The sequence below is a fragment of the Pelophylax lessonae genome (assembly GCF_965119305.1).
Source record: "Pelophylax lessonae genome assembly, chromosome: 6".
Taxonomy (NCBI): Eukaryota; Metazoa; Chordata; class Amphibia; order Anura; family Ranidae; genus Pelophylax; species Pelophylax lessonae.
Window position 1 is genome coordinate 297,057,065 of NC_138773.1, and position 27,306 is coordinate 297,084,370.

General features: G+C 43.7%; 1 protein-coding gene across 1 annotated transcript in view; it reads left to right on the forward strand.

Annotated features, from left to right (window-relative positions):
- MGAT5 (alpha-1,6-mannosylglycoprotein 6-beta-N-acetylglucosaminyltransferase) overlaps positions 1 to 27,306 on the forward strand; it is a 304,189-nt gene that overhangs the window by 181,672 nt on the left and 95,211 nt on the right. Inside the window, exons 7-8 of the mRNA XM_082260943.1 lie at positions 4,146 to 4,307; positions 21,400 to 21,569. Of these exons, the coding sequence (XP_082117069.1) occupies positions 4,146 to 4,307; positions 21,400 to 21,569 (332 nt within the window). The remainder of the gene's footprint in view (positions 1 to 4,145; positions 4,308 to 21,399; positions 21,570 to 27,306) is intronic.

Genomic DNA, 27,306 nt, shown 5'->3' on the forward strand with positions numbered 1-27,306 from the left:
TAAAGCGGAGTTCCAGCCTCAAAAAAATTTGTTTTAGATAAAAAATACCCCCGGGACAGTCGGGGCTAGGGCATTGCAGCAATGATGGCCTCTGAACTGTCCCTGGGTTCACTTACCTTTTTAGTAAAATACTTACCTTGAAAATTTCTTGTCCAGCGCTGCCATCTCAGGTGTGGGCAGCTGAAGTCAGGGCGTCCTCTTCGGTGTCCTCTTCAGTCCCAGAATGCGCCTGCACTGGCCCCGCCCGTCACTTCCTGTGCAGGCGCGTCATCCCTGCACAGCTTCTGGGCATGCCGTGGCCGCAGAGGGAGGAAGTAGAAGGAAGGTAAGTATATTTTCTTCAAAAACAAGGTAAGTAAATGAAGAAAAAATCGGGATTATCCAGTTCTTTTTTAGGTGATTTTCAGCAAGCGGATGTGCCAAAGTTGTTTTTGAGGCTGGAACTCTGCTTTAAGGCCCTGTTCACTGGTCCTGGCTTAGCTGCGTTCCCTGTGCAGAGCAGTCTTGTCAGCACAGGTGTTTCGTGCATCCCCATGCCGGCGTCTCATTACCTATTCGAATGCCCGGCTTCACAAACCCAACTGCAGTGTCCCAAAAAAGCATGCTGGTGCCAGTGCCCAAACTCTCCCAGTGTGCATTCGAAGACCTGCATTACATGTTCAGACACAGTGACTGTGTCCATGCAGCCAGGTGTTCCAGTAGATAAAACTTGAATGTCGGCCCGGGATGCACGAAACACCTTTGCATCCCTGTGTTGGTAAGACTGCCCTGCACAGGGCATGTAACTAATTATTGCACCCTGTGAATGGAGCCTAAATGGTAAGAATCTAACTATAGTTTTGTGCAATGGTGATTCTGCAATCATGTGACTTGAGAATAACAAAAATAATTGCGGTCTGGCTCTGAATCTAATTACATGGTTGTCTGAGGTTAACAGGTCACCATCTTGGAACAAGCATTCACAATAAAAGTCCTTTCTTAAAGCAGGTGGTGCAAGGTGCGTACACTGCTGTTGGCCTCTGTGCATCCTTCTGTTTTTGCTTTGATCATAATGGTTGACATTCCTGACTTCAGGGCTAACCACCCCTGACCTACTGTATAGGCGCTGAAGGAGGCTGCTTCAAGGTCCAATTTAGGTACTTTCACTGCTTGCAATTAAAAATTATAATATATAAATAAATAAATAGCTGCCTTAAAGTGATACTAAAGCTAAAAACAACCCTAATGAATCCCTTGCACTAAGGTTAAAAAATGTTTTCCATTTCTGTGTCTATTTTTCTGTTTTCCCTGTGTGAAGAGGAAGAGAGGGGAGAATAGATCCCTGCCTTGTGCCCGGCTGCATCTATTCTCCCCCCCTTTCTTCTCCCAGGGACTCGAACAGCAGCAGGAGCCATTGGTGTCAATCAAATGCAGTGAGGAGGGGCTACGTTCCGCTGTGTAAGTCTATGGAGCACAGCCCCATAGATGCACAGCCCGGGATCGCGCAGACACTGTGCATCCATAGCAAGCAGCTTGCTATGGGAACACAGGAAAAGGAGGAGCCAGGATCGCCACTTGGGGATCCCAGAAAAGGAGGATCGGGCTGCAATACCAGTGCACAGAGCAAGTGAGTATTACCTTGTTTAAATTCTAAACAAAATAAAAATGTGACTTTAGTAACACTTTAAAGTGTTTCTTATATCTGCCCGGAGTTCAGCTTTAAAATGTCAGAAACGTTTACTTCTTCTTTTTTATTTTCTACCATTCGTCTGTTAAACAGATAACAAAATTCACCTTTTATTGTCTGTGCAGAAAAAAAACGTGTTGATCCTGCCCTGTCACCCTATAGCGTCCTGTAGTGAGCTGACAATACAGTGTTGCATAGTTTGAAAAAAGACACAAGTCGGTCTAGTTCAACCAATAGAAAAAATAAAATATCATACAATCATACATACACAATCCTATACCCACAGTTGATCCAGAGAAAGTTGAAAAACGCCAACAAAACCTGATCCAATTTACTTCAGCAGGAAAAAATGCCTTCCTAATCCCCCAAAGGCCATTTGATATTCCCTGGGTCAACTTTACCTATAAATATTACTATCCAGTGATATTATGTACATTTAGAAAAGGATCCAGCCCTTTTTTAAAGTAATCTTCTGAGCTGGCCAGAACCAGCTCTGGAGGGAGTCTATTCCACATGTTCACAGCTCTTACTGTGAAGAAACCTTTCCGTATTTGGAGATGAAACCTCTTTTCCTCTAGATGTAAAGAGTGACCCCATGTCCTCTGTGATGACCTTTAAAGTGAATAACGCAACACCAAGTTCACTATATAATCCCCTTATGTATTTGTACATGTTAATCTTATCCCCCCTTAATCTCCTTCTCAAGAGAATAAATTCAGTTCCTCTAATCTTTTCTCATAGCCATACAGCATCATAGCAATACAGTTCACTGCCTCTGCTGCACTGACATCCTATAGTGTCCTATTGACACTGTCAATTTCACATCAATGAACCATAGATCACCTCTCCTTTTTGTTTAGGAGAGAGGGGTGTAATATTCAGATTTCCTTCCTAGGGTAAAAACGCTGTTCTTCCATAGATACAGTACAATGAGCGAGCATAGTCACCCAACACAGGAAGGATGTTACTGGCAGGATTATCAGGTGACAATGAGGAGGAAAAGACAAATGCAGCCATCGCATCTGAGGACCGGGAAGCTGCAGTTATTCAATTTTTTGCCCTTGGATCCAGTGTAAAGTTATCACTTGAATATAGGTTTACAGCATGTTACATTTTCTTGCTTTTACCAGGGGCTCACACAGCACTGAGTTACTTTTGTATAAAAAAAGTAAAGGTTAAAACAAAGGTTAAAGTGGTTATAATGCCTAAACATTTTTTACCTTGCATTCCTTGTATTAACCACTTTAATTTTCCCCCTTAATGACCAGGCCCTATTTCGTGATTCGGCACTGCGTTACTTTATAATGGACAATTGCGCGGTCGTGCAACGCTGTACCCAAACAAAATTTGCGTCCTTTTTTACCCACAAATAGAGCAACAATTTTGAAAAAAAAATAAAACTATTTTTTACATTCTGCTATATAACATTCCCAAAAAATAAAAAAATTTAAAAATCAAAATTTAACATTTTAGGTCAATTTGTTTTCGGCTACATATTTTTGTTAAAAAAAAGCGCAATAAGCGTATTTTGATTGGTTTGCGCAAGTGTTATTGCGTCTACTAATTACGGGAAAGATTTTTCATTTTGTGTTTTTTTTTTTTTTTTTTTTTTTTGCGGGACTGCAACATTGCGGCGTACAGATCGGACCCCTGACTGACATTTTTGACACTTTTGGGGGTACCAGTGACATTACTACAGTAATCAGTGATAACAATATGCACTGCTACTGAAATGCCATTGGCAGGAAAGGGGTTAACCCTCTTGGTGATCAAGGGGTTAAATGTAAGCCTAGGGGAGTGATTCTAACTGTTGGGGGGGGGGGGGGGGAGGCGTAGCTTGTGAAATGATCACAGAGACATGCGATCCTATATAGCAGGGTCACATAGTCTCTGTGATCATTGCAGGGAGAAGGATGGACGGCTGTGTTTACATCAGCGGGGAGAGATCGAGAGTGTCAGGTGGCAATAGGAGCCGCCTGACACACATGCCAGCTTCCTCGCTGATGAGCATGGGCGGGAGCGTGGCGCGCGGGAGCCCCCTAGCTGCCGGCTGGCGACCGACGTAGAGCTACGTCGGTTTGCCCAGGACCGGCTGCTTGGCACAGTAAATATGCGGCGGGCGGTCGTAAAGTGGTTAAGGTAAAAAATGTTTAGGTGCCAGCATCCCGCCCTTTTACTTACCTGAGCTCGTATTCGATCCAGCGTCGTGCAGGTCTGCAGCTCTTCTCTACCCTCAATGGACACACACGAGTGCCCCCCGTAGGAAGCGGCTTGCCGTAAGAACACTGGATAAAGGGAAGGGGCCAGGAGCGCCAGTGGTGGACCCGAATAGAAGAGGTTCACGGCTGCTCTGTGCAATTCCATTGCACAGAGCAGGTAAGTATAGATGTTTTTTTTTTTTTTTTTTTATATTTACCTGTACAATCACTTTAGGAGCTCACAGACCTCCTCTCAGCAGTCCATTTTCCTCTACTTTCAGGCTGAAATCCGAACAGATTTTGAGCACCTATACTTCGTTATGTCTAGACACGAGGAGTTCCGCTGGATGACACTGAGGATAAAGAGAATGGATGACACCTGGATAGAAGCAATAAAATCCCTGGCAGAGAAGCAGAATTTAGAGAAACGGAAAAGGAAAAAGGTACTTTCCCTTTTTTTTAGGTTTAGAACATTCTAAACACCACCGCTGTCTGCAATGCTTGCTTCAACAGTCCCCGCTGTGTACAGACATGAGCGTCGCTGCCTACGTGACCCCAAAATAACCGGCGATGCAGTCTGACAAGAACAAGTCCCAGAGCGTTGGCACTTCGCCATTCACAAAACGCTAAGGGCTCAGCTTGATTTTTATGGTTGGCTTTGTTGTTTTTACTTTAACCTTACAGAGGCAAAAGAGGCTTCATTTCTTCAGAACCTGGTACTAAATGCAGTATTCACTCTCTTGCTATATAGCAATTTCCAGATTGTGTTAAAAGATAACTCTGCTTTTCTCCACATTTTTAGTAGCTTAAATTTAAGCCAGTAGAGTGGAGAAAAAGATAGCTTTGCATTGGTCTTTAAAACCAAATTTTAATTTTTTGTCATGCAGTGGCAGGATTTCCCTCGGTGGTGTCATTTCCTGTCCTCTGCCAGTCTATTCTTGTAGCTACACTCGCTGATTTTTCTAACTGGAAGATTTTCAGAGACGAGTATCCATTCATTTAGCTTTATATATATGTCTGAGGCAGTTGGGTAGAACTGTGTTGGAAAGATAGAGGTAGTGTCCCTGGAATGGTAAGAGTTGCACTACTCGTGCAATTTTCATTAACACAGTTGAAAATTGAGAAAGAAATTTGGTGGTGTGGCCTCTTTTTTTTCAAGGGTTTGGACAGTACCACCATTGTCAGTGTATACTTCATTTTGACATGAGCCTTTTAAATGTGCACAGTATGGATTCATAAATGTATCTCATCCTTGGAATCCCATTCCGAAGTTTGCTGAGGGGGTGTTGCTGCTACATAGAGGCACCGGATCTGTAGGAAGAGTTCTGTCGTCCTTTCTGCTGCCGACTGTTGAGATGGGGAGGAGGGCAGAAACTAGTCTCTGCAGTAGCACAGAGAAGCGCAGAATCTGGTGGAGTTTTTTTGCTGACTGCTGAGACAAGTAGGGGGACAGAGACGAGAGTGGATCTGCTGTAGAGGTTTGAAGACCACATTGAATTGGCTGGATTTGGCCCGCGGGCCTTGTGTTTAACGCGCTCTGGATGCATCCAGTGTTAAAATTTGTTCCCATGTTGGGACCTTCAAAGCTAAAGTCTGCATTACACAGACCTCTGGACTGCCAATAATGGCTCCCTGATGGTCTATGTTTTTACTTTAGTGACAGAATATTATAGAATACTGCATACAAAGTTGGTTAGTTGGTGGTTCCGCATTCGATTTGTTGCAAGAGATGGAATTGCACTTTAAAGGTAAGATCCACTAAAATGTGGTGTTGGGAGGATAGTGAGGCAGTGATGACAGTACGGAGTGTTGATAGTCTTTTTTTGTTCTCGGAATGGCTTTTCTCCCCATACAAATATGATGTTTAAAAAGCAGCTGAAATGAGGCCTCTGCACCTGCAATGAATTCTGAATGATCGGAGTGTCAGATGAATTCTGCATTTCCCCCTCAAAGCCCATTGACACAAGCTCCTGTTCATCTTGGTGGCCCATGCTGTGATCGATTTGATTTTCTAATGGTGACAACACGTGGTCTAATGCTCTGCATGTCTGTTTTCCCCAAGGCCCACCTCTGATAACCCTTCTCCCCCCCCCCTTTTTATTTTGAGCCTCGAGCAAAGATCTATACTCAGTAGGCCATCCATGTCTCTCACCAGTGTGGGGAATCGGTTTTCACACGCTGCAGATCTACTTCTCCTTGATGTCTTTTGATGGCTTTGGGCTTGGACATGTTTTCTGCATCCCGGGAGGACCCTGTCTCTGAACAGCCTATAGATAGGGTCTATGTCACACCAGCAGTGACCTGGGAACCCGAAGGACTCCGGGGATCCTATACTCAATAGAGGGGGACGGAGGGTGTGGGGGATGTGGGGTAGGTGGGGCCTGGAGAGCAGCTGTAAAGCTGATCTTTAGATTTTAGTGAAGTTTAAATAGTTTGGACCAAGCTGGTCTAAGCAAACTATTTCCTTTTCTAACAGATGCAGCAGCTGGGATCACTGTATAAACTGTGTAGCCTCAGCTATATAAAGTATGCAGCGCTGTGTTTCGGCAGTGGGATAGGAACTTCCATCCCACTCCCGCAACAAAATAGAGTTGGGCAGAGCAGCGCTCAGCCTTTCACAGAGAGCTTTGTATTCTATGAATAACGGGAGAAAACACAAGCGCCTTCGAAGTGTAGCATGATGGAGGTTTAATATAAATTGGAGTATTACTCACAAATACTGGATATAGCACTGTAGTAAGGGTCCTAAACATCGACGTCCTGGGGGTGCTCGATGGATGTGAAGAGCGGTGTTCCTGTTAGGACAGCATCCGTGGACCCCATTGCTTCCTAGGTCTGTGGAACGTACTGTCGGGCTGCCGTGACGTCCCTTCCAGGATGTGATGTGTACAATATTTGTCATTGTATTCTATTAATTGAATACAAAGCTTCCTCTGAGTTGAAGATTGTGACATCTACCCACCTCTCTGCCTCAGCCAATTTAGAGGAAGCTTTGTATTCGTAGAATATAAATCTCCCTGTGAATGGCTGAGCGCTACTTAGCCGGATGGAAGTTCCCATCCTACTCCCAGAACACCGCTGTATACTGTGTACAAGTGAGGCTACATACAGTTTATACAGTGGACGCTGCATGTGAAGGGAATAGTTCATTTGGACCAGATTGATCCACACAAATGATTAAATCTTCACTAAAAGCCAAAATATAACTTGAATTTATTTTTTTTTTCTCCAATTCTTAGTAGGTGACAGGTGCACTTGCTTTTTTTCAAAAAAGTTTGCAAATCTTTTCTTAGGCAGTCTACTCTTTTGGGTTTCATAAAACAGCCTTTCTCTTTCGTTCATTGATGGACACAGCTCCTGATTCTTCTTAACCTTTGGGTTATACCCTTGGGGTTCATCCTCGCTCCTTCTCGGTGGATCGGATCTTAACTTTCCTTTAACGGGGGGTTGTACAAAAATTGGCCTGGAGTACCATCAAGGGCCAGGTATCGGGTTTTGGCATTTTTTGGTTTCCAACGACCTTTGGCTACACATTCCCTGGTGCGTACCTTTTTCCTCAGGGTATCCGACATTTGGTTCCTTAGTTTGGGCTCCGTTGTGGCCCTGGTATCTTAATGTGGTGCTTTCAGCTCTACTGAAGCTTCTCTTTGAAAATATTTGGGAGGTTTCCCTGCTTTCGTTGCCCCAGAAGGTGGCCGCCTTTGGTGGCTATCATGCTATCATCTCTGCATGCGGGGTGTCGGCACTGACAGCGTTATCCTATTCACGTTATGGTTCTTCACAAGCATAAGGTAGTGCTTGCCTCTGTCCGTCATTCCTTCCTAAGGTGGTCTCTGACTGTCATTTGAATGAAGACATTGTATTGTTTTCCCTGTGTCCCAGGCCTGTTTTAAAAATCTGAAAGAAATTGCCTTGCATGTCTTGGATGTGGTCCAGGCAATTAGGTTGTACCTGGCAGCTACTGAGTCTGTTAGGATGTCAGACTTGGTGTCTCCTGGGCTTCCTTTCTTCAAGCGTCAGTGACGCAGGTTTTGCAAGGAGGCCACCTGGTCGTCGGTGCACACTTTTACAAAGTTTTGTTTAAGTGGTTGTGTTGGCATCTGCGGATGCTTCTTTTGGCCGCAAGGTTTTGCCTGCTGCTGTTAGAGGACCTGGTCCTCTTTGAGGGTGTATTGTTTTTCAGGTGAGCTCCAGTTGCTTATGGTTGAGCTCTTACCTGGTTGGCTATGGTTAGCCTTGGGAATTTTTTTCTGATGTTTTCCCACCGCTTATGTTTAACACTGAGATTTTTGACTTGCCGTAAAATCAATTTCTCAGATGGTCATTGACGTACACAGCACCCACCCCTGTGTGGAGTTGGCTTTCTTCTGACACTGCTTGTAACAAAACTGAGTGTTTATAGCTGAGTGTAGGTGTATACCTCCTGGGACTGCCCATAGGCGGTCAAGCTTTTTCCTGCCTAGCGTCCTACTCCTGTAGGGGGCAGTATAACCCAATGGTTAAGAAAAATCAGCTGTCCTTCAATGAACATCAGAGAAATGGATTTTACGTTAAGTCAAAAATCCCATTATTTGTATTAGCAAACCTATCTTACTGGGTTTGAATTCATGGTATATTGGAGTAATTACTCTTTGCTGAAAGCAAATTTTTTTTTTTTTTTTCTTTCCATATCAATCTGCAGGCAAGATAAGCGTCGCAGTTTACTGACCCTTCATTGTGATTCTGTGAGCTGTGAAATAACTGCCTATCTTCTGAAAATGTTTTTAAGCTCTGAAATCTTTTATGAACGTTTGCCGTTTTTAATATGAGCTCTTCTAGGTAAAAGAAGCGTGTTTGTCAGCTTGATCACTAAAAAAAATATGCCAAGCAACGCTTGAGGATGGTGAATCTAGTCACCTTACTGACTGACTACTCAGTAAGGGAGCGTCATTTATTTTAAAAACAAAAGTGGAATCATTAGTAAAAGGTGGTTGCACATTGTTCTAACCCTGGCTAGGCCTCACACATGCCCAGGAGCCCAAGTAAGAGAAAATACATTTGCCACCGATTTTTCGGTTAGAATACATTGTGCACCAGGTCCTTTTTAATGTTGACTTTTCTAGTCCGCCTTTTTCAGGCTATAGACATTTGAGTATTTACATACTCTTAAAGTGATTATCAAGGTTGGAATATTCCCGGCAGAATCAATAGTCCATTTAAAAATACAGTGGGTACGGAAAGTATTCAGACCCCCTTAAATTTTTCACTCTTTGTTATATTGCAGCCATTTGCTAAAATCATTTAAGTTCATTCTTCTTCCTCATGAATGTACACATAGCACCCCATACTGACAGAAAAACACAGAATTGTTGACATTGTTGCAGATTTATTAAAAAAGAAAAACTGAAATATCACATGGTCCTAAGTATTCAGACCCTTTGCTGTGACACTCATATATTTAACTCAGGTGCTTTCCATTTCTTCTGATCATCCTTGAGATGGTTCTACACCTTCATTTGAGTCCAGCTGTGTTTGATTATACTGATTGGACTTGATTAGGAAAGCCACACACCTGTCTATATAAGACCTTCCAGATCACAATGCATGTCAGAGCAAATGAGAATCATGAGGTCAAAGGAACTCCCTGAAGAGCTCAGAGACAGAATTGTGGCAAGGCACAGATCTGGCCAAGGTTACAAAAAGATTTCTGCTGCACTTAAGGTTTCTAAGAGCACAGTGGCCTCCATAATCCTCAAATGGAAGACGTTTGGGACGACCAGAACCCTTCCTAGAGCTGACTGTCCGGCCAAACTGAGCTATCGGGGGAGAAGAGCCTTGGTGAGAGAGGTAAAGAAGAACCCAAAGATCACTGTGGCTGAGCTCCAGAGATGCAGTCAGGAGATGGGAGAAAGTTGTAGAAAGTCAACCATCACTGCAGCCCTCCACCAGTCGGTGCTTTATGGCAGAGTGGCCCGACGGAAGCCTCTCCTCAGTGTAAGACACATGAAAGCCCACATGGAGTTTGCTAAAAAAACACCTGAAGGACTCCAAGATGGTGAGAAATAAGATTCTCTGGTCTGATGAGACCAAAATATAACTTTTTGGCCTTAATTCTAAGCGGTATGTGTGGAGAAAACCAGGCACTGCTCATCACCTGTCCAATACAGTCCCAACAGTGAAGCATGGTGGTGGCAGCATCATGCTGTGGGGGTGTTTTTCAGCTGCAGGGACAGGACGACTGGTTGCAATCGAGGGAAAGATGAATGCGGCCAAGTACAGGGATATCCTGGACAAAAACCTTCTCCAGAGTGCTCAGGACCTCAGACTGGGCCGAAGGTTTACCTTCCAACAAGACAATGACCCTAAGCACACAGCTAAAATAACGAAGGAGTGGCTTCACAACAACTCCGTGACTGTTCTTGAATGGCCCAGCCAGAGCCCTGACTTAAACCCAATTGAGCATCTCTGGAGAGACCTAAAAATGGCTGTCCACCAACGTTTACCATCCAACCTGACAGAACTGGAGAGGATCTGCAAGGAGGAATGGCAGAGGATCCCCAAATCCAGGTGTGAAAGACTTGTTGCATCTTTCCCAAAAAGACTCCTGGCTGTATTAGATCAAAAGGGGGCTTCTACTAAATATTTAGCAAAGGGTCTGAATACTTAGGACCATGTGATATTTCAGTTTTTCTTTTTTAATAAATCTGCAACAATGTCAACAATTCTGTGTTTTTCTGTCAGTATGGGGTGCTATGTGTACATTCATGAGGAAGAAGAATGAACTTAAATGATTTTAGCAAATGGCTGCAATATAACAAAGAGTGAAAAATGTAAGGGGGTCTGAATACTTTCCGTACCCACTGTATGTAATGTTTTTTGCATTCTGGATAGAGTAGGGAACGATTTAAAACCACTGTCAAACTTATATTTTTATTTACCACCCGTCTTTGGGGAAATGTTTTCTTTACATGCTGTACTGTAGAATCAACTGTACTTGTATTGCTTCCTTTGTGTGAAATCCCTGGTGATCCTGCCAGTCCCTCTGCTTTCCTATAACAGACCACACTAAGCAGGCGAGCACAGCGTGGTCAGTTTTGTGGCTGTGCTGGCAACTCAGCCCATTCTCCAATGATCATACCAGTGTTCTGTTTCTTGTCTCCCAGCTCTCTGAGCTTCTTATGTAGCTGAGGATATGTGATCACTTATTAAAAACAAAAAAAAAAGGGGGGGGGGGGTGGGGGTAGAGCGGCATTTTTTTATTTCTGTACAGAAATATTTTTCCTTTTATTTAGATTTTACACTGAATGGGTTGTTGTACAAGGTGACGGTAACGCAATTGTTTAAAATGAAAGCGCCTATCCGAAACCTATGCGGAGAGAAATAGGCTGCCATTGCTGAAGTTCAGTTATGAAATTTCAAATTGCCTTCGAGGTGAGCGACTCCCAAGTGCTGAAGCCAATGGATCAGAATAATGCCAGTCCTGCATAAGATTTATTAATATACATAGTTACATAGTTACATAGTAGGTGAGGTTGAATAAAGACAATAGTCCATCCAGTTCAACCTGTGTAGGTGTGTGTGGCTGTACTCATCTCACATACCCCTGAATGTTCTGATCCTTGAGATGTAAGTCTAAGAGTCTTTTGAAAGCCACCATACTACCCGCAGAAACCACCTCTTGTGGTAGAGAATTCCACAATCTTGTAGCCCTAACAGTAAAGAACCCCCCACGTTGCCTGTGGTTAAAACGCTTCTCCTCTAATCGCATTGTATGCCCTCGAGTCCTCATGCAATCCCTTCGAATGAACAGCTTTTTTTCTAAGCTGGGATCCCCATTAAGATATTTATAAATTGCTATCATGTCCCCCCTCAGACGTCTCTTCTCCAGGGAGAATAAATCGAGGGATTGTAGACGCTCTTCATAGTCAAGGTCCTCCAACCCCCTAATTAGTTTAGTTGCCCTTCTCTGGACCCTCTCCAGCTCCAACACATCCCTCCTGAGGACTGGCGACCAGAACTGGACAGAATACTCCAGATGCGGTCGGACCAGAGTTTTATAAAGTGGAAGGATTATAGTCTTATCTCTGGAATACATCCCTTTATGCATGCTAATGTTCTGCTGGCTTTGGCAGCTGCCGCTTGACATTGCATGCTGTTGCCTAATCGATCATCAACCAAGACTCCCAGATCCTTCTCCATTTTTGATTCCCCCAAGGGTTCCCCTCCTAACGTGTATTGTGCTTTTATGTTTTTAGTCCCCAAGTGCAAAACCTTACACTTCTCCACGTTAAACCTCATTTGCCATGTCGTTGCCCACTCTGTTATTTTGTCCAGGTCATTCTGTAGGATACCTGCTTCATGCTGTGCAGTTATTGCCCTGCCCAATTTTGTGTCATCTGCAAAAACTGATAACGCACTACTGATCCCGTCCTCAATGCGGTTTATGAATAAATTGAACAAGGTTGGTCCCAGGACTGAGCCCTGGGGCACCCCGCTTACAACCTCAGACCAGTCTGAGTATGCGCTGTTTATTACCACCCTTTGGACACGCCCTTTAAGCCAATTCCGTATCCAAGAGCAAACTCTGCTGTCGATACCTGCAGACCTTATTTTATAAATTAAGCGCTTGTGGGGAACTGTATCAAACGCCTTAGCGAAATCCAAGTACACCACATCCACTGGTCTCCCCCTATCTATGTATGGCTAAATGGGGTTTCTGTGGGACTGAATGAGAAATTCTTCCATCCATCCAATCTAAACAGCCTGCATGGGGGAAATCTCACCGACCTGCTGTTGTGTTAAACAGCCACTGCTCCTGCAGCTGTCAGAATCCCCGAACAGTGACTGTATCTGATTGGCTACAGTCACTGTTGGGCTGAGAATCTTTGACTAAACTCTAGGTGGTGCCGATGAGGCCACAACCACACCTTTAACTTTGAGCCATTATTGGCCAATATAACAGTGGGCATCAGTTTTAGCTGTGGCAGGTTGCATTTTGTCCCCATTGGGGTCAACACTTTAAATGGTCAGGATAAAGGTTGCAATTTGTACAAAGGCCTTTGTAGTGCAGAAGTATAGTTTTGTATAATTAGAACGGTTCCTTCATACAACATAGTAAATTGCTGCCTGCATGGAACTCGCTCACTTTGTGGGTGTCTGTCTATAGCCGATAAGGACGTTATTTGGCCTGAAGTGCAGCTTAATCATCCCAGACACTTTCTTTTAAACCAGATTTGGTTAGATGTTTTCCCGAATAAAGGGCAATAATGTTTATCGCAGACTTGTTTTGTCATCCTTATTCCAGTGTTTCCTTTAATCAAGTCCTCCGGAATTAATCTGCATAAATTATGATCAGATTGTTGTGCAAACATATACTTTCTAGTTTGAGTGCGTGGGTTCTTATTTTCCTCCATTATATCTGCCTTTGAACATCCAAACTCTTTCAGAATACGCAGTGGAGGTAATTTGCTAGCACAGTAGAGAATGGAACTATTAAAGAGATACTATTAAAAAAAATAAAAAATTGAGCTAATATAATACAGGCATTTGTATATCTACATGTCTGTTTTACGTAACCTCTAAATGTTTTCGTTTAATAATTATGTAGTACTAGACCTTGGCCATTACTTTCTTTAGAGATGCCAAGGAAATCTACTTAGTTGTCTTGTCCCCTGCTTCTAAGTAATGTATGTTGGAAGCAAACTTAGTTGGGTCCATATATATTTGGAGATGGGCACGATTTTCATACTTTTGGCTCTGTATGCCAACAGAATAAAATTAAAATGAAACAATCCAAATTAATTTGAAGTGCTTTCTTTCAGCTTTAATTCAAGAGGTTGAACAAAATATCAGGTACAAAATTTAGGAACTGCAACCATTTTTATACACAGGACCCCCCCCCCCCCCACCCTGTTTTTAGGGGCTCAAATGTAATTAGACAAATGAAAATAATCCTAAATAAAATGTTCGTTTTAAATATTTTGTTGAGAATATTTTACTGGCAATGATTGATTGAAGTCTGGAGCCCATGGACATTACCAAAGACTGGCTTTCCTCTTTAATGATACTTTGCCAGGCTCTAAATGCAGCTGTCTTCAGTTGTTGTTTGCGGGTGTTTCTGCCCTTAGTTTTGCTTTCATCAAGTGAAATGCATCCTCATTTGGGTTGAAATCAGGTATTTGACTCGGCTATTGCAGAATATTCCACATATTTTCCCGCAAAAGCTCCTGGGTTGATTTTGCAGTGTGTTTTGGATAATTGTCTATCTGTACTGTGAAGTGCTGTCCAATCAACTTTGCTGCATTTGGCGGAGTCTGTGCTGACCGTATATCTCTAAACACTGCAGAATTCATCCGGCTGCTTCTGTCACATCAATAAACACCAATGACCCAGTGCCACTGGAAGCCATGCATGCCCATGCCATCACACTGCCTCCACCATGTTTTACAGATGGTGTTGTGTGCTTTGGATCATGAGCTGTTCCCAAGCCTTCTCCACACTTTCTTCTTCCTCTCATTCTGGTACAGACTTATCTTAGTTTCATCCATCCAAAGAATGCATTTCCAGAACTGGTCTGGCTTTTTGTAGATGATATTTTTTTTTTTTTTTTTTTTGCCAAGTCTAATCTGGCTTTTCTTTTCTTTTTCTATTCTTCAGGCTTATGAATGGTTTGCACCTTGTGGTGAGCCCTCTATTTGCTCTCATTAGGTCTGGGACGGGCATATGGGAGTCGGTCTCCTGCTGTCATTGCTATTACAGGAGACCCACCTTCCCTTCATAAAAGATAAGGAACCTCCCAATCCCCTTTTCGGATTCTCCCTAACTCCTCCCCAGGCTAAAGGGTTTTGGCTTTAATTGGTTTGGGACTAACAGGAGGGGTCAATTCTTTTTTTTTTTATTTTTTATTTTTTTCCCCCCCTCTAAATATAGGCTGCTATTCTCTTTACTAGGAGTAGTGTTCCTATCCATGACCGTTTTCCCCACTAAATGTTTCCACCTCGTCAGCATTTCTGCAGTAGAAATCCCATCTACTGTATCTCTATCATGTTTAGGTACTGCCCTTAATAGGTCCACCCACATTTGTTTCCTGGAGATAACTAGCCTGGTTTTCTTTTCAGCTCCGGTCTTCTCTCCCACATTCCCTTTCTTCTCTGTTCTTTTCTGCCTGTTCTCTTCCTGTCTAGCCTTGACCTTATCTACTGCCCTGACACGTATTTTTAGTCTCCTCTAGCTCCCCCAACTGGCTTAAGAAGGTTGTGGCTTCATGAATCCTGCGGTTTAATCTCAGCCCTGAGATTAAATGGTGCAGACTTCATCAGCTTAGAGCGCAGACGTGAAGGGTTCCATGTCTGGACCTATCCATTCTTGAAATGTATTTAATCCGGTTATACAACCCATCTCACGTAACCTGGAAATGCCCTTTCCCTTTCTCCATGAGTAGGTATTTTCCAGGTCACTAGGCTTAGCGTATACTCGGACTATACCATCTCTTACAAGGTCTGACAGTGAAAAATTCACACTTAACTCTAAGGCTTTTCGCATGTTTGACGCAATTGTGCTTCATGGTTTAACACTCCATAACCACTGCTTCCTTACCTGACAAAACACTGCCCGCTCCTTCATCCCACAAATGTAGGAGCCAACTCGATAGGGGTTCTCGGGACCTCTGTATTGTATCTGTGTTGCCAGTTTATGGGGTTCAGTTTGTGTAAACTCTCTTACTACTTCAAATCCCACATCTCCGGGGTTGCGATAATGCCACCCCCCCCTATTTGCCATATTCTCTCTCCTCTCTATCATGTTGCTCTTTCTTCTGCTTGGTAATGAGGTCTGGCACACTTTGTTTCCCATTGGAGGATCATCAGAAACCTCAAACTCTATCTCCTCATCCTCACTATCGTTTTGAGCAGAGCACATCCTCGCAATCCCAGTTTTGCGATGTGACAATGGCATGTACCCTGGCTTTACTAACCCGTTTACAGCTCTTCCTTTACCTCAAGACATTAATTGATTTGGTCATAAGGGTTGCACACTACTCTTGCAAATCATCAGCCCGACTAGCAGTTGAATGTATACACTCAAGTAACTGCTAGCTGGTCTTTTAATGCCTTAATTTCTGCCTCTGTCTTCTCTCTCCTTTGTGATTCAGTATAAAGACCATGAATAAAGTACCAGCCCACTGTGGACACTGTCCTCTTCTATGCTTTACTTAAATCCAACCCCTTAATGCGGAGTTCCAGCCTTTTCACTCGCCTGTCCAGCGATGCGGCCTCCCGAAGCCTCGATCCTCTGCCTCTGGTCTCAGCGGCGCTGGCATCACTGCTGTGGGCACCCGGCTGTGACAGTTTGCGGCTTCACAGCCGGGTACCCCCTGCGCATGCGTGAGTCGCGCTGCGCGTCTTGATTGGCCGGCAATCTTCTGGGACCTCTGACATGTCCCAGAAGATTGCAGGGAGGGGGAGAGGAGAACTTCCGTTCAGGGCGCCGCGGCGCTCCGAGCGGAAGTGGGAGCGGGTATCTGTCAAAACTAGGTACCCGCTCCCCCCCAAAAAAATGACATGCCAAATGTGGCATGTCAGGGGGTTAGAATACCTAAAGCGGAAGTTCCACTTTTGGCCTCCGACATCACTTCCTCCTTTGCATTGACTCCTGGCAGATGAACGTCATCAATCCCAGGAGTCAATGCGTCTGCTTCGGTGTCACTCGTCACTTCTGGCTCAGGCGCGTCATTCCCTGCTGAACAGCTTCTGAGCATGCGCAGAACCAGTTGCGGGACGACGTGTCTGCCCCGGAAGTGACGAGCAGGGCATTCTGGGACTCCAACATAACCGAAGAGGGACGCTCCGGCTTCAGCTGCCCACACCTGAGATGGCAGCGCTGGATAAGACTTTTTCAAGGTAAGTATTTCCTCTTACAGGTAAGTTAAACAGGGGACAGTTCAGAGGCTATTGTTGCTTAAATGCACTAGCCCTGACTGTCCCAGGGGTATTTTTATCTAGAAAAAAAAAAAAAATTTTTTTTGCCCGAACTCCGCTTTAAGGCTAAAATCTACAAAATGTTCTGAGACTTTGACCCCAAGTCTTATTCAAGGGAAAAGCATACTTTGCAAATTCTTTAGCAAGAGGCTCCCACTCATTGTCTCTGGCCCAGATAGGCAAACTGCACGCTCCCTTCTAGTTACCAGAATCCTCTGCAGCCTTGTTTTTCCTAAACCACTTACGCAACATTTTTACCTTGCACAAGCTACACAAACATACAATTGCAGATTTTTGCCCATTGGGACTTTAGATGAAGCGCCACACAACCAGTAATAAAAACATTGTACAAGTTTGAGTATATGCCAGCAATGAACTGGGAAAAGGGGTCACAATGCCAAACAGTTGACCAAAGTATACAAGTCCCCAATTTCCAGTAACTGCTCATAGAAGCTTTGGGTCCTCGTTGCCAATGGAGATCACGAACTGTACAGTAACCGGAGTGAAGTAACTTTTAAGCGTACTTTTACTGTGTATAGACCATAGTTTATTTGCTAGGCATTTGTTATATCTGTCAATCTTGTATTGTAATCACACTATTGTAATAGTTTTGTATGTACAGCATTATATTATAATAAAAGCACATCCATTACACTGCAGAGGTCTGAGCTTCCCTCATTATACAGCAAAGTAACTTTGCTAGATAGACGCAAGAAAAACAATTGGGGGGCTAGTCCGAAACCGTGATCTGGCCTCTGTAACACCCCTCCATTAGTGACACAACTCTGGATGAATGAGCATTGGAGGCACAGCAGACAGCAGCATTGTCAATCTGGGGGGAGGGGAGTGTTAAATTCTATATCAGCAGATTTAGAACCACTAACAAATTGAAGCTAAATTCCAGCTCACACTTTTGAAGCAGTTACAGCAAACCGTTTTTTCCTTTTTGGGATAAAGGTTTTACATGAATAAATGGAAGCGGATTGTTTAATCCCCTCTGTCAGTGTTAAGTGGTTTGTCTCATCCATATAAACTGATACATTCTGCTGGAGAGTTTGTGCTATGAAAAACAGACTTGCTGGCTGGGTCACCAGCTAAAAATTGAAGAAAGCCTAAAAAAAAATAAAACTCATGCAGCCATGACATCTAAGAATTGGTATGCTGCAATAAAATGGTTTGCTTTTGGGTTTTAATACTGCTTTAAATAAAACCAAAATGCAGGTGATTGGTATGAAGTGCTGGAACCCAGAGGAGCTGAGACATCCTTTTAGCAAAGAATCTCAATTGTGGTATAGGGGGGGGGGGTGGTGGCCAAGGCACCACGGTCCTACATAGATACAGCGAAGCAATATAGTTCCAAATTTATCAAGAACTACAGATTTTTGGGACGTTGCTCCCAATTCGCCTCCTACCAGCCACTACTCAACGTAAATATTCCTGCATACCATACATATGCATTAAGACTTCTGTATTATCAAGAGTCCACTTTATGCATCCTATTTTTGGACGGTGGCTGTAATTCTAATGTGTTTCACTCTTCGCTTCTTTAGGAGACTAAGGCCGTGTGTATGTATTTAATATATATATATATATATATATCTGGGGGGCATTGGGGAAGGAGTTTTGCTGAAGAAGCGAACAAAGAAACAAGTTGAGAAAGCAGCCGCCCCCCCCCCCCCCCCCCCAAATTTAAAGTGGACTCTTGATGGTAAACAATATATAAATGCAATGTTGATTTCTGGGTATGGTATGCTGGAATACTTGTTTAGTAGTGGCTGGTAGGAAGTGAAATGTGGTTTACTTTCCAATAATCTGTGCTTCTCCATAAACCTAGAACTAAAAAAAAAGTCTATACATCTTCCTTTGAACCCATATGTGGCACCTTTAAAGCAGAATTCAGGTCAAAACCGAACTACTGTTGAATTCAGTCAAAAACCACTCTCCTTACTGTGAACAAAGTTTATTCAAGCACCTATGCAGGGACCTTCTGTCATGGAGAACAAGGTACAGGATAACCTTTGATGTGTTACCAGATGTTTGTCCTAAAACATTCTCATCTTCCTTGTTCCAGCTATCCAAAGGTCTCAGGAAAGGTCAGGACACAGGTTTGAACGGATGTCCTAAAGCAGAACTTTATCCATAACTTAATAAAAATAATGTTCTTTAACCACTTCCGCTCCGGAAGGTTTTACACCCCCTTAATGACCAGGCCATTTTATGCGATTGGGCACTGCGTTATTTTAACAAAAAAATGCGCAGTCGTGCAACGCTGTACCCAAATACAATTGATGTCCTTTTTTTTTTCTAAACCACAAATGGAGCTTTCTTTTGGTGGTATTTGATCACCTCTGCAGTTTAGATTTTGCGCTATAAACCAAAAAAGAGTGGCAATTTTGAAAAAAACGCCATTTTTTTACTTTCTGCTATAAAACATTCCCAATAAAAAATTTTTAAAAATCCTAATTTTTTTTATCAGTTTAGGCCAATTTGTATTCTGCTACATATTTTTGGTAAACAAAAAACCCCCAAAAAATGTTTTAATTGGTTTGCGCAAAAGTTAGTGTTTACAAACTACGGGATAGATTTTTGGAATTTTTATTTTTTTTTGTTTTTATTAGTAACGGCAGCGATCAGCGTTTTTTAGCAGGACTGTGACATTGCGGCGTACAGATCGGACCCCTAACTGACATTTTTGACACTTTTTGGGGACATTAATACAGTAATCAGTGCTAAATATGCACTGTTACTGTATAAATGACACTGGCAGGGAAGGGGTTTACACTGTGATCAAAGGGGTTAATGTTTACCTAAATGTGAATACTAACTGTATGGGAAGGGTTCTGTGACCAGCACAGAGATCGAAGTTTCAGCTTAGCTGAAACTCCTGATCTCTCCCTGCCTGTCTGACAGAAGACTCGCCTGCTTTGTTTACATAAGCAGGGGGGTCTTTTGTCAGTTTATCGGACGATCGTGGGAGGAAGGCGGTAATCGCCCCCGTTCCTCCCGCGACCCACCTTACGCTGTGTCTAAACACCTTGTGCACTAAATCACGTAGTACTATGTGATTTTGTGCAGCCGAGCCGCCCTGCTGCAGTAATACTACAGTGGGCAGTCGGCAAGAGATTAACAAGGAACATTCCACATTAATAGTTATGCTACCAAAATGAGTGTGTGCTGTAAATTGCCTCCAGCATTGTTCCGGTTTCTTCTTGCTAGATGCTGCCATTTTTCTGAAGCCCAGAGCCCCAGCTGTAAATCGTAAAGCAGAACTAAACCCATCGATTTAAGTTTCAAAAAACTCTACATTCCTGAAATTCCGAGATTGCGAACTGTCACGTTTCCTCAACCAAACTATCAAACCTTTAAATGGCTGGTGTCATAACTAACTGATCACATATGCAGCACCATGGCAGTTGCAGATCAAACCGAAGCAGCTTCCCTGGCTTTAAAGGATAGGAGGGGTTAATTCTGCTTTAAGGCTGTCAGCAGATCAGCCTCTGTAAACACTGCATGTGCAGAGCAGGGTTAGACAGTATTACTGGATTTTAGTATAGACACTTTTTTATGTTTTACATAGCAATCCCTGCAAGAGGGGTCAGTCTGAGCTGATCTATCAGGACTTCATTTTCTGAATAAAGTTCCACTTTAAGCAGCAGTTATAGGTTATGTATCTATTATCGAAGGCCCCATTTCCTTGTCACTACTCTTGAAAATGTCCCCTACCACCTCTTAGACTAAATGGAATTTGAAAAGATCTGCATACTTTATCTATTTTCAGGCTGCTCCGATATATAGTCACATGATCAGCTCCGCTCTATCAGCCTGTGCCAGCTGCAGGGGCAAGGAGGGAGCACCGATAACAGATGGGCCATTGAAGCTTATGGGTGGTGTCACCACCCCTAGGCATTGCTAGCCATTGAGCATTCTTTCCTCTCCCCTGCAGCTGCTTCTGACTGACACAGGAGCTTGCGTGACCAGACTTGATTGACCTGCAAATAGGTAAGTACATAGATCTTTTTGTTTCACAGGTTAGTCGTCATAGGTGTTAGAGGGGCATTTTTGAAAGTATTTGGATTTTGACTGGAATTTTACTTTAAAGTCCCCCAACCCTTGCTTTGGTTTGGAGTACATGTTAAACCTTTATTAGCTTTCATCCCTGCATTGCCTGAATGCAAGATTATCCTGGTAAAGCTAAAGCAGATAGGCAGAAGCTTGTCCTTCCCTGCCTACTGGACATTTCTATTGGCCAATGAGGCAGCCCATCATAATGGCTGCCCAATAGGAATGTGCTGGAGGGCCATGGACAAGCTCTGCCACTCCTTGGAGAAAATAGTTTGGATGACATCAAACACCACTACAAATGTGCATGTGTCACGAGGGAGAGAATATTAAAATAATAAAATAAAATTTCTGTTTAGAGCCAACAAAATTGTGTCAAGTTGATACCCAGGGTTTTATGTGATTCTGTGGGAACGTTTTTGTAGAGTTCCTCTTTAAATATAACAATGTAACAGAACAAAACAAGTGTGCCTTTTTCATGTCACATGATTATTTTTCTTTTTTCTTTTCTCTTCCTCTTTAGATTCTCGTTCATCTGGGCCTCTTAACAAAGGAATCTGGTTTTAAGATAGCTGAAAATGCATTCAGTGGAGGGCCGCTCGGCGAATTAGTCCAATGGAGTGACTTAATTACATCTCTTTACTTACTGGGCCATGATGTCAGGATTTCGGCTTCAATAGCTGAGCTGAAAGAGTAAGAAGATTACTTTCAACGTTAAAACCGACTCTGAACGCACAGCGACTGTAGACACGTTCTCAGTGTGTGTTATTTGTCAGGGGGAGAAGCAGCAGAGTATTTCGGTGACTAATTGCGTTTAAGAAGATTACTTTATTTCTGCACTATGTTTTCAGTATTGTTGGGTATTTAATTTTCCTGTTGGTCTTTTTCTGGAAAATCTGTAAAAACAGGAGAATGCAAAATTAGTATGCAGGCACAGGCCCTGTAATGTTATAGAATGCATACCGCACCCCCCCAACCCCAAGCAAAATAGCTTATGCTATGATATAACAATTTATCTATTTACTGCAAAATTACTGGTTTGAAGTTATAACATCAAACTTCAGTAATTTGTCCTTTAAACCATCTGCTTGAGTAGTGTAAGTAGTGTAGCACCCTACAGGTAGGTGCTAGGTAAATGCATAGTGGGCCTTGTTTGCCTAACAGCAGGGCCATGATTTATTTTTAGTCAGGGTGTCATGGCTCTCATGTGTCTGCTGAAGGGGGAGTCTCCCTACTGGCTCTGTGAGAGGTTTCTCATAGGGCGGTGGAAGAAACCCAATCAGGGACACATTCAGGCTTGTAACTACCCCAGAAGGCAGATTCTGCCGCAGAGGATTCTAGGAGTGGGTATAAGTTTGAGGGGAGTTCATGACTCAGCGTCTTTGGTTCCCCACCCCTTTCTGTTACTACAAGTCTTTGGCGGGAAGCAGAGTCCCAGGAGGGAGAGGACGGCTGTCTCTCCTCCTGTCAGAGGAAGCGGATGTCTCTGGGTGCTGCCTGAGAATCCAGAGGGTGTGGAGTTGAGCTGAAGGGGTATCCAGTGTGCCGAGAACCAGCGGTGAGAGGGATCCAGTCCCAGGAAAGCCTACAAAGGTCGTGAGTACTGTGGATTGCCCCTGGGGGTCTACCTAGTGTCAGAGGGTACCACTCCGGAGAGGGTTCTGGGATCCAAGAGTCAGCTAGCTGTAAAGGGGGTGTCTGGTCGGTGGACCCTGAAGTGTTAGAGAGGGTTCCTAGGTTGAGGACCCTGAAGTATTAGAGGGAGTACCTGCAGTTTGGGACCTGACGAGTCATTGTACAGTGTGGAGTGTACCAGTTGAGAGTTGCAGAAGCACAGGAATTTACAAAGAGCTACCTCAAGTCAGCGCAGGGCTGGAGGAAGCTATTCAGTGACTTTTGAGCAAAGCAGTGTCAAGAGTCAAGTGTTCTACAGTCCTGAATCTTCTGGATTAAGGTCGAGGTTCCAGCACAGTTTTCAGTGTTACAGTATATCCAAGCGCCAGGAAGCGTTGGCTGGTGTCAAGACAGCGCTGACAAGAATTTTTGCTGGGAGGGGTCCCAAAATTGTACCTAGTTGAGCCAGAAGAGTATCCCACACATTCCCTTCTATCCCCAAAATATAATAAAACACACAAACCAAAGATGCCTGAATTGTCATTGTCTCAGTTCTCACACCTGGAGTTAAAGCTCAAATTGCCTGGGAGTGTTACCTCAAGCCCCATGCCTGGAAAACCTGCTACAGTCGTTTTTTTGAAAATCTAGTAAATTACCTTAAAAAATATTTATAATTCTATACTACTTATGGTAATTAACCACTTGCCACCCAGGCCAATTCTGACACTTCTCTCCTACATTACATGTAAAAATCATCATTTCTTTAGTTTGAGGGACACAGCTCCAGAATCTTCTTGATCATTGGGTTATGCTGCCCCCCACAGGAGAAGGACACTAGGCAGATGAAATCTTTCCCACGCTTCTGGGGCAGTCCCAGGGGGTATACTTCCACTTCCTGCTATAGGCATTGTTTTTTTTTCTTCTGCCTAGTCAGGCGTGTAAGTACCTAGTTCCTTGCTTGGATCTCTGGTCCTAGCATTTTTTCCTTTTTAAACAGATTTTTTTTTTTTATTATTTGCTGTTCCTGTGAGAACCACAATAAACTGTTGGACTGGGCGACTGACTGGATATTTTAGATACTTATGGTCTCCCCAGTCCGGGGGGGGGGGGGGTTTCCTGGTGGGGGCTCCTGCCAGGGCCCCCCTTTACTGTACGGACGTCCCTTGGTGTCCCCTGCAAGTCCTGTAAGCCGAGTGGAGCTGCCATATTGCCATGTATGGTTAGCTGTGTATCGGCAGCCGTGTTTGTGTAGTCCAACAGATCAAAATCAGACTATCAGCGCAAAAAATGTGACAAGTGGTTCAATAAAGAAATATAAAATGCAAAAGACTGATATCCAGCTTCTCTCACCAAAAAAATGTGCTCCCTATTCACATCAAAAGTGTCCTAGCGTCTTGGAAAGTAGCCGGCATTCCAAGGTGGGGGGAATGTTTTTTAGTTCCAACTCTCTGCTGTGCATATTCCTGGAGTGGAAAATTGGCAGGCGGATTTCCTCAGTCGACAGGCCTTGGAGCAAGAAGAATGGTCTCTTCATCCGGAGGTGTTTCATCAGCTGGGTCTCCAGTGGGCAACTCCCGAGGTGGACCTGTTGGCCTCTCATCTCAACAGGAAGGTGCAGGGATTCGTGGCAAGGTATCTGGATCCTCTAGCCGACGCCACGGACACACTGGGGGCTCTTTGGGAGCAATACCGTCTGATATACGCCTTTTCCCCTCCCAAAATTCTGCTGAGATTGCTGCGAAGGATCGAGGCAGAAGGAATTCCCGTCTTTGTGGCCCCAGACTGGCCTCACCGGTCTTGGTACGCTGACCTGGTACGGCTGGTTGCCGATGTCCCTTGGCGACTCCCTCAGGGAAGACCTGTTGGCCCAAGGGCCGATCTTCCATCCTGCTTTACAGTTGCTGGCTTTAACAGGTTGGCTGAAAGCCAGCTGCTAAAGGATAGGGGGTTGTCTGACTCAGCGATTCCCACGCTATTAAAGGCTAAAAAATTTACCGCTAGAAAGATTTACGATCGCATCTGACAGTCGTATATTGCGTGGTGTGAATTTCTGGGGGTTTCTCCTTGTTCCTTTTTGGTGGCTCGAATGTTGGCGTTCCTCTAAAGAACAGCACCAGTCCTTGGGTACCATCAAAGGCCAGGTTTCAGCCTTGGTGATTTTCTTTCAATGTCCTTTGACTAAGCATTCCTTGGTTTGCACTTTTGTTCAGGTGGTTCGCCACTTGGCTCCGCCTGTGCGCTTTCCGTTGCCTCCATTGGACCTCAATTTGATTCTGTTGGTTCTTCAGAAACTGCCTTTTGAAAATTATTCGCGAGGAGTCCTCTGCTTACATTATCCCAGAAGGTAGCCTTCTTGGTGGCGACTTCTTCCGCACGAGGGTGTCTGAGCTGGCAGCTTTGTCTTGTCGTTCACCTTCTTTGTGGTGTGGTGCTACGCCCTTGTCTGTCCCTTCCTAAGGTTGTCTCTGGTTTCCATCTGAATGTAGCCATTGTGTTGACTTTCCCTATGGCCTAAGCATCCTAAGGAGATTGCCTTGCATTCTCTGGATGAGGTTCGGGCTATCAGGGTGTACCTTGCGGCATCCGAGGCGTTTAGGAAATCTGACTAGTTTTTTGTCCTTATGGATGGATCTTGCAAGGGGTTGGCTGCGTCTGTCGTGACTATTTCCAGTGGCATCAGACAGATGGTAGTGCACGCTTGGTCAATCAAGGGTCAGGTTCCTCATTCCACATTCTATGTGGGCGCCAGTGATGCAGGTTTGCAAGGCGACCACTTGGTCGTCTGTGCACACTTTCACAATTTTACAAAGATGTGTTGGTGCACACTTTCACAATTTTACAAAGTAGAGGTGTTGGCATTTGTGGATGCTGCTTTCTGCTGCAAACTTTTGCATGCCGCTCTTTGAGAGGACCTGGTCCCCTTTGAGGGTGTATTGTTTTCAGGTGAGCTTCAGTTGTTCCTGGTTGAGCTCCATTTTACCAGGTTGGCTAGATTAAGCCTTTGAGATTTTTTTCTGCTGTTTTTTCACGCCCATCGTGTTTGACACTGCTTTGGGACGTCCCAATGGTTAAGTTTCTGGAGCTGTGTCCGTCAATGAATGAAAGAGAAAATTGGATTTTTGTCTTACCGTTCAATTCTTTTCTCTGATGTTCATTGACGGACACAGCACCCACCCCTCTATTGAGTTGAGTTATTTTTCTTCTGACACTGCTTGCAACAAAACTGAATGCCTATAGCAGGAAGTGGGTGTATACCACCTGGGACTGTCCCATAGGCGTGGTAAAGCTTTTTCCCACCCAGTGTCCTACTCCTGTAGGGGGGAAGCATAACCCAATGGTCAAGAAGATTCTGGAGCTGTATGTCAATGAACATCCAAGAAAAATATTTTACGGTAAATCAAAAATCCAGTTTTTTTTTGCTAGAAAGTTACTGAGAACCCCCAAACATTCTATATATATTTTTTACTTGGACTGTTTTTTTTTAGTTTTTTTGTTTAAAATTCTCCTGTATTTCACCTTTTTAGTAAATAACCCTGAACCCTTGTTTATTACAGAATATTACTTTTATATTTCTTCAGAAAATAGACGCATGTTTTTTTTTGTTTTTTTTTTTTTTACAATCTTTGTCATCTTTGCTAGTAATATTTGTTTCCAGCGTCAACAAAAAGGGTGACTGAAAACCATCTTAACCACTTGCCAACCACCGCAAGTACATATACTGCGGCGGTCAGCCCCTCACAGGCAAAGTGACGTATGGGTACTTCACTAGCCTGTGAGGCTGTGGGGAGCGAGCGCGCGGTCACGGACTCCCCCCGCGCATCTGACCGGCGGACCCGATGTCCGCCGGTCACTCGCGATCGTCTGGTGGAGAGGGAGAAAGGAAGGCAGCTGATGTAAACAAGCCGCCTGTCATTCTCCCCTGTGTATGAATAGTGATCATACGGTTCTACTATGTAGGACCGTTGATAACTGTTCCTACAGCTCAAGCCACAGCCAATCACAATTAGAATCACGCCCCTAGGGACACACATAACCCCTCCCTCTCAAAAAAAGTTAACCCCTTCATTACCAGTGTCATTTTACAGTAACAGTGCATATGTATAGCACTGATTACTGTAGAAATGTCACTGGTAACCCCAAAAGTGTCAAATGTCAGTCAAGGGTCCGATCTGTCCGCCGCAATGTCGCAGTACCGCAAAAAAAAAAAATCGCAGATCGCCGCCATTGCGCGTTAAAAAAACAACAAAAATTACAAAAATATTTCCCTTTGTTAGTAAACGCGATAACTTTTGCGCAAACCAATCAAAATACGCTGTTTGCCAAACCTATGTAGCATAAAACAAATTGGCCGAAAATGTTAAATTTTGATTTTTACATTTTTTTGGGGGGGATTTCATATAAAAAAAATGTGAAAAATACTGTTATTTTTGCAAAATTGACGCTCTTTTTGTTTATAGTGCATGATCAAAAAAATCGCACAGGTGATCAAATACCACCAAAAGAAAGCTCTGTTTGTGGGAAAAAAAGGACGTCAAATTTGTTTAGGTACAGCGTCGCACGACCGCGCAATTGTCCGTTAAATTCACACAGTGCCGAATCGCAAAATACCCCCTGGTCAGGAAGGGGGTAAAATCTTCCGGGGCTTAAGTGGTTAAAGGGACAGTGTTTGTAAATATTTTTGTTAAATGAGTATAACTAGTAAAACCAGTAAAATTGCAATCGCCTGCATAATGAGAATCGAATTTGTAACCTGTGTATCTGGCTCTGATACTAACCAGTGCCTCACCAGTACTAACCAGTGCCTCACCAGCCACTG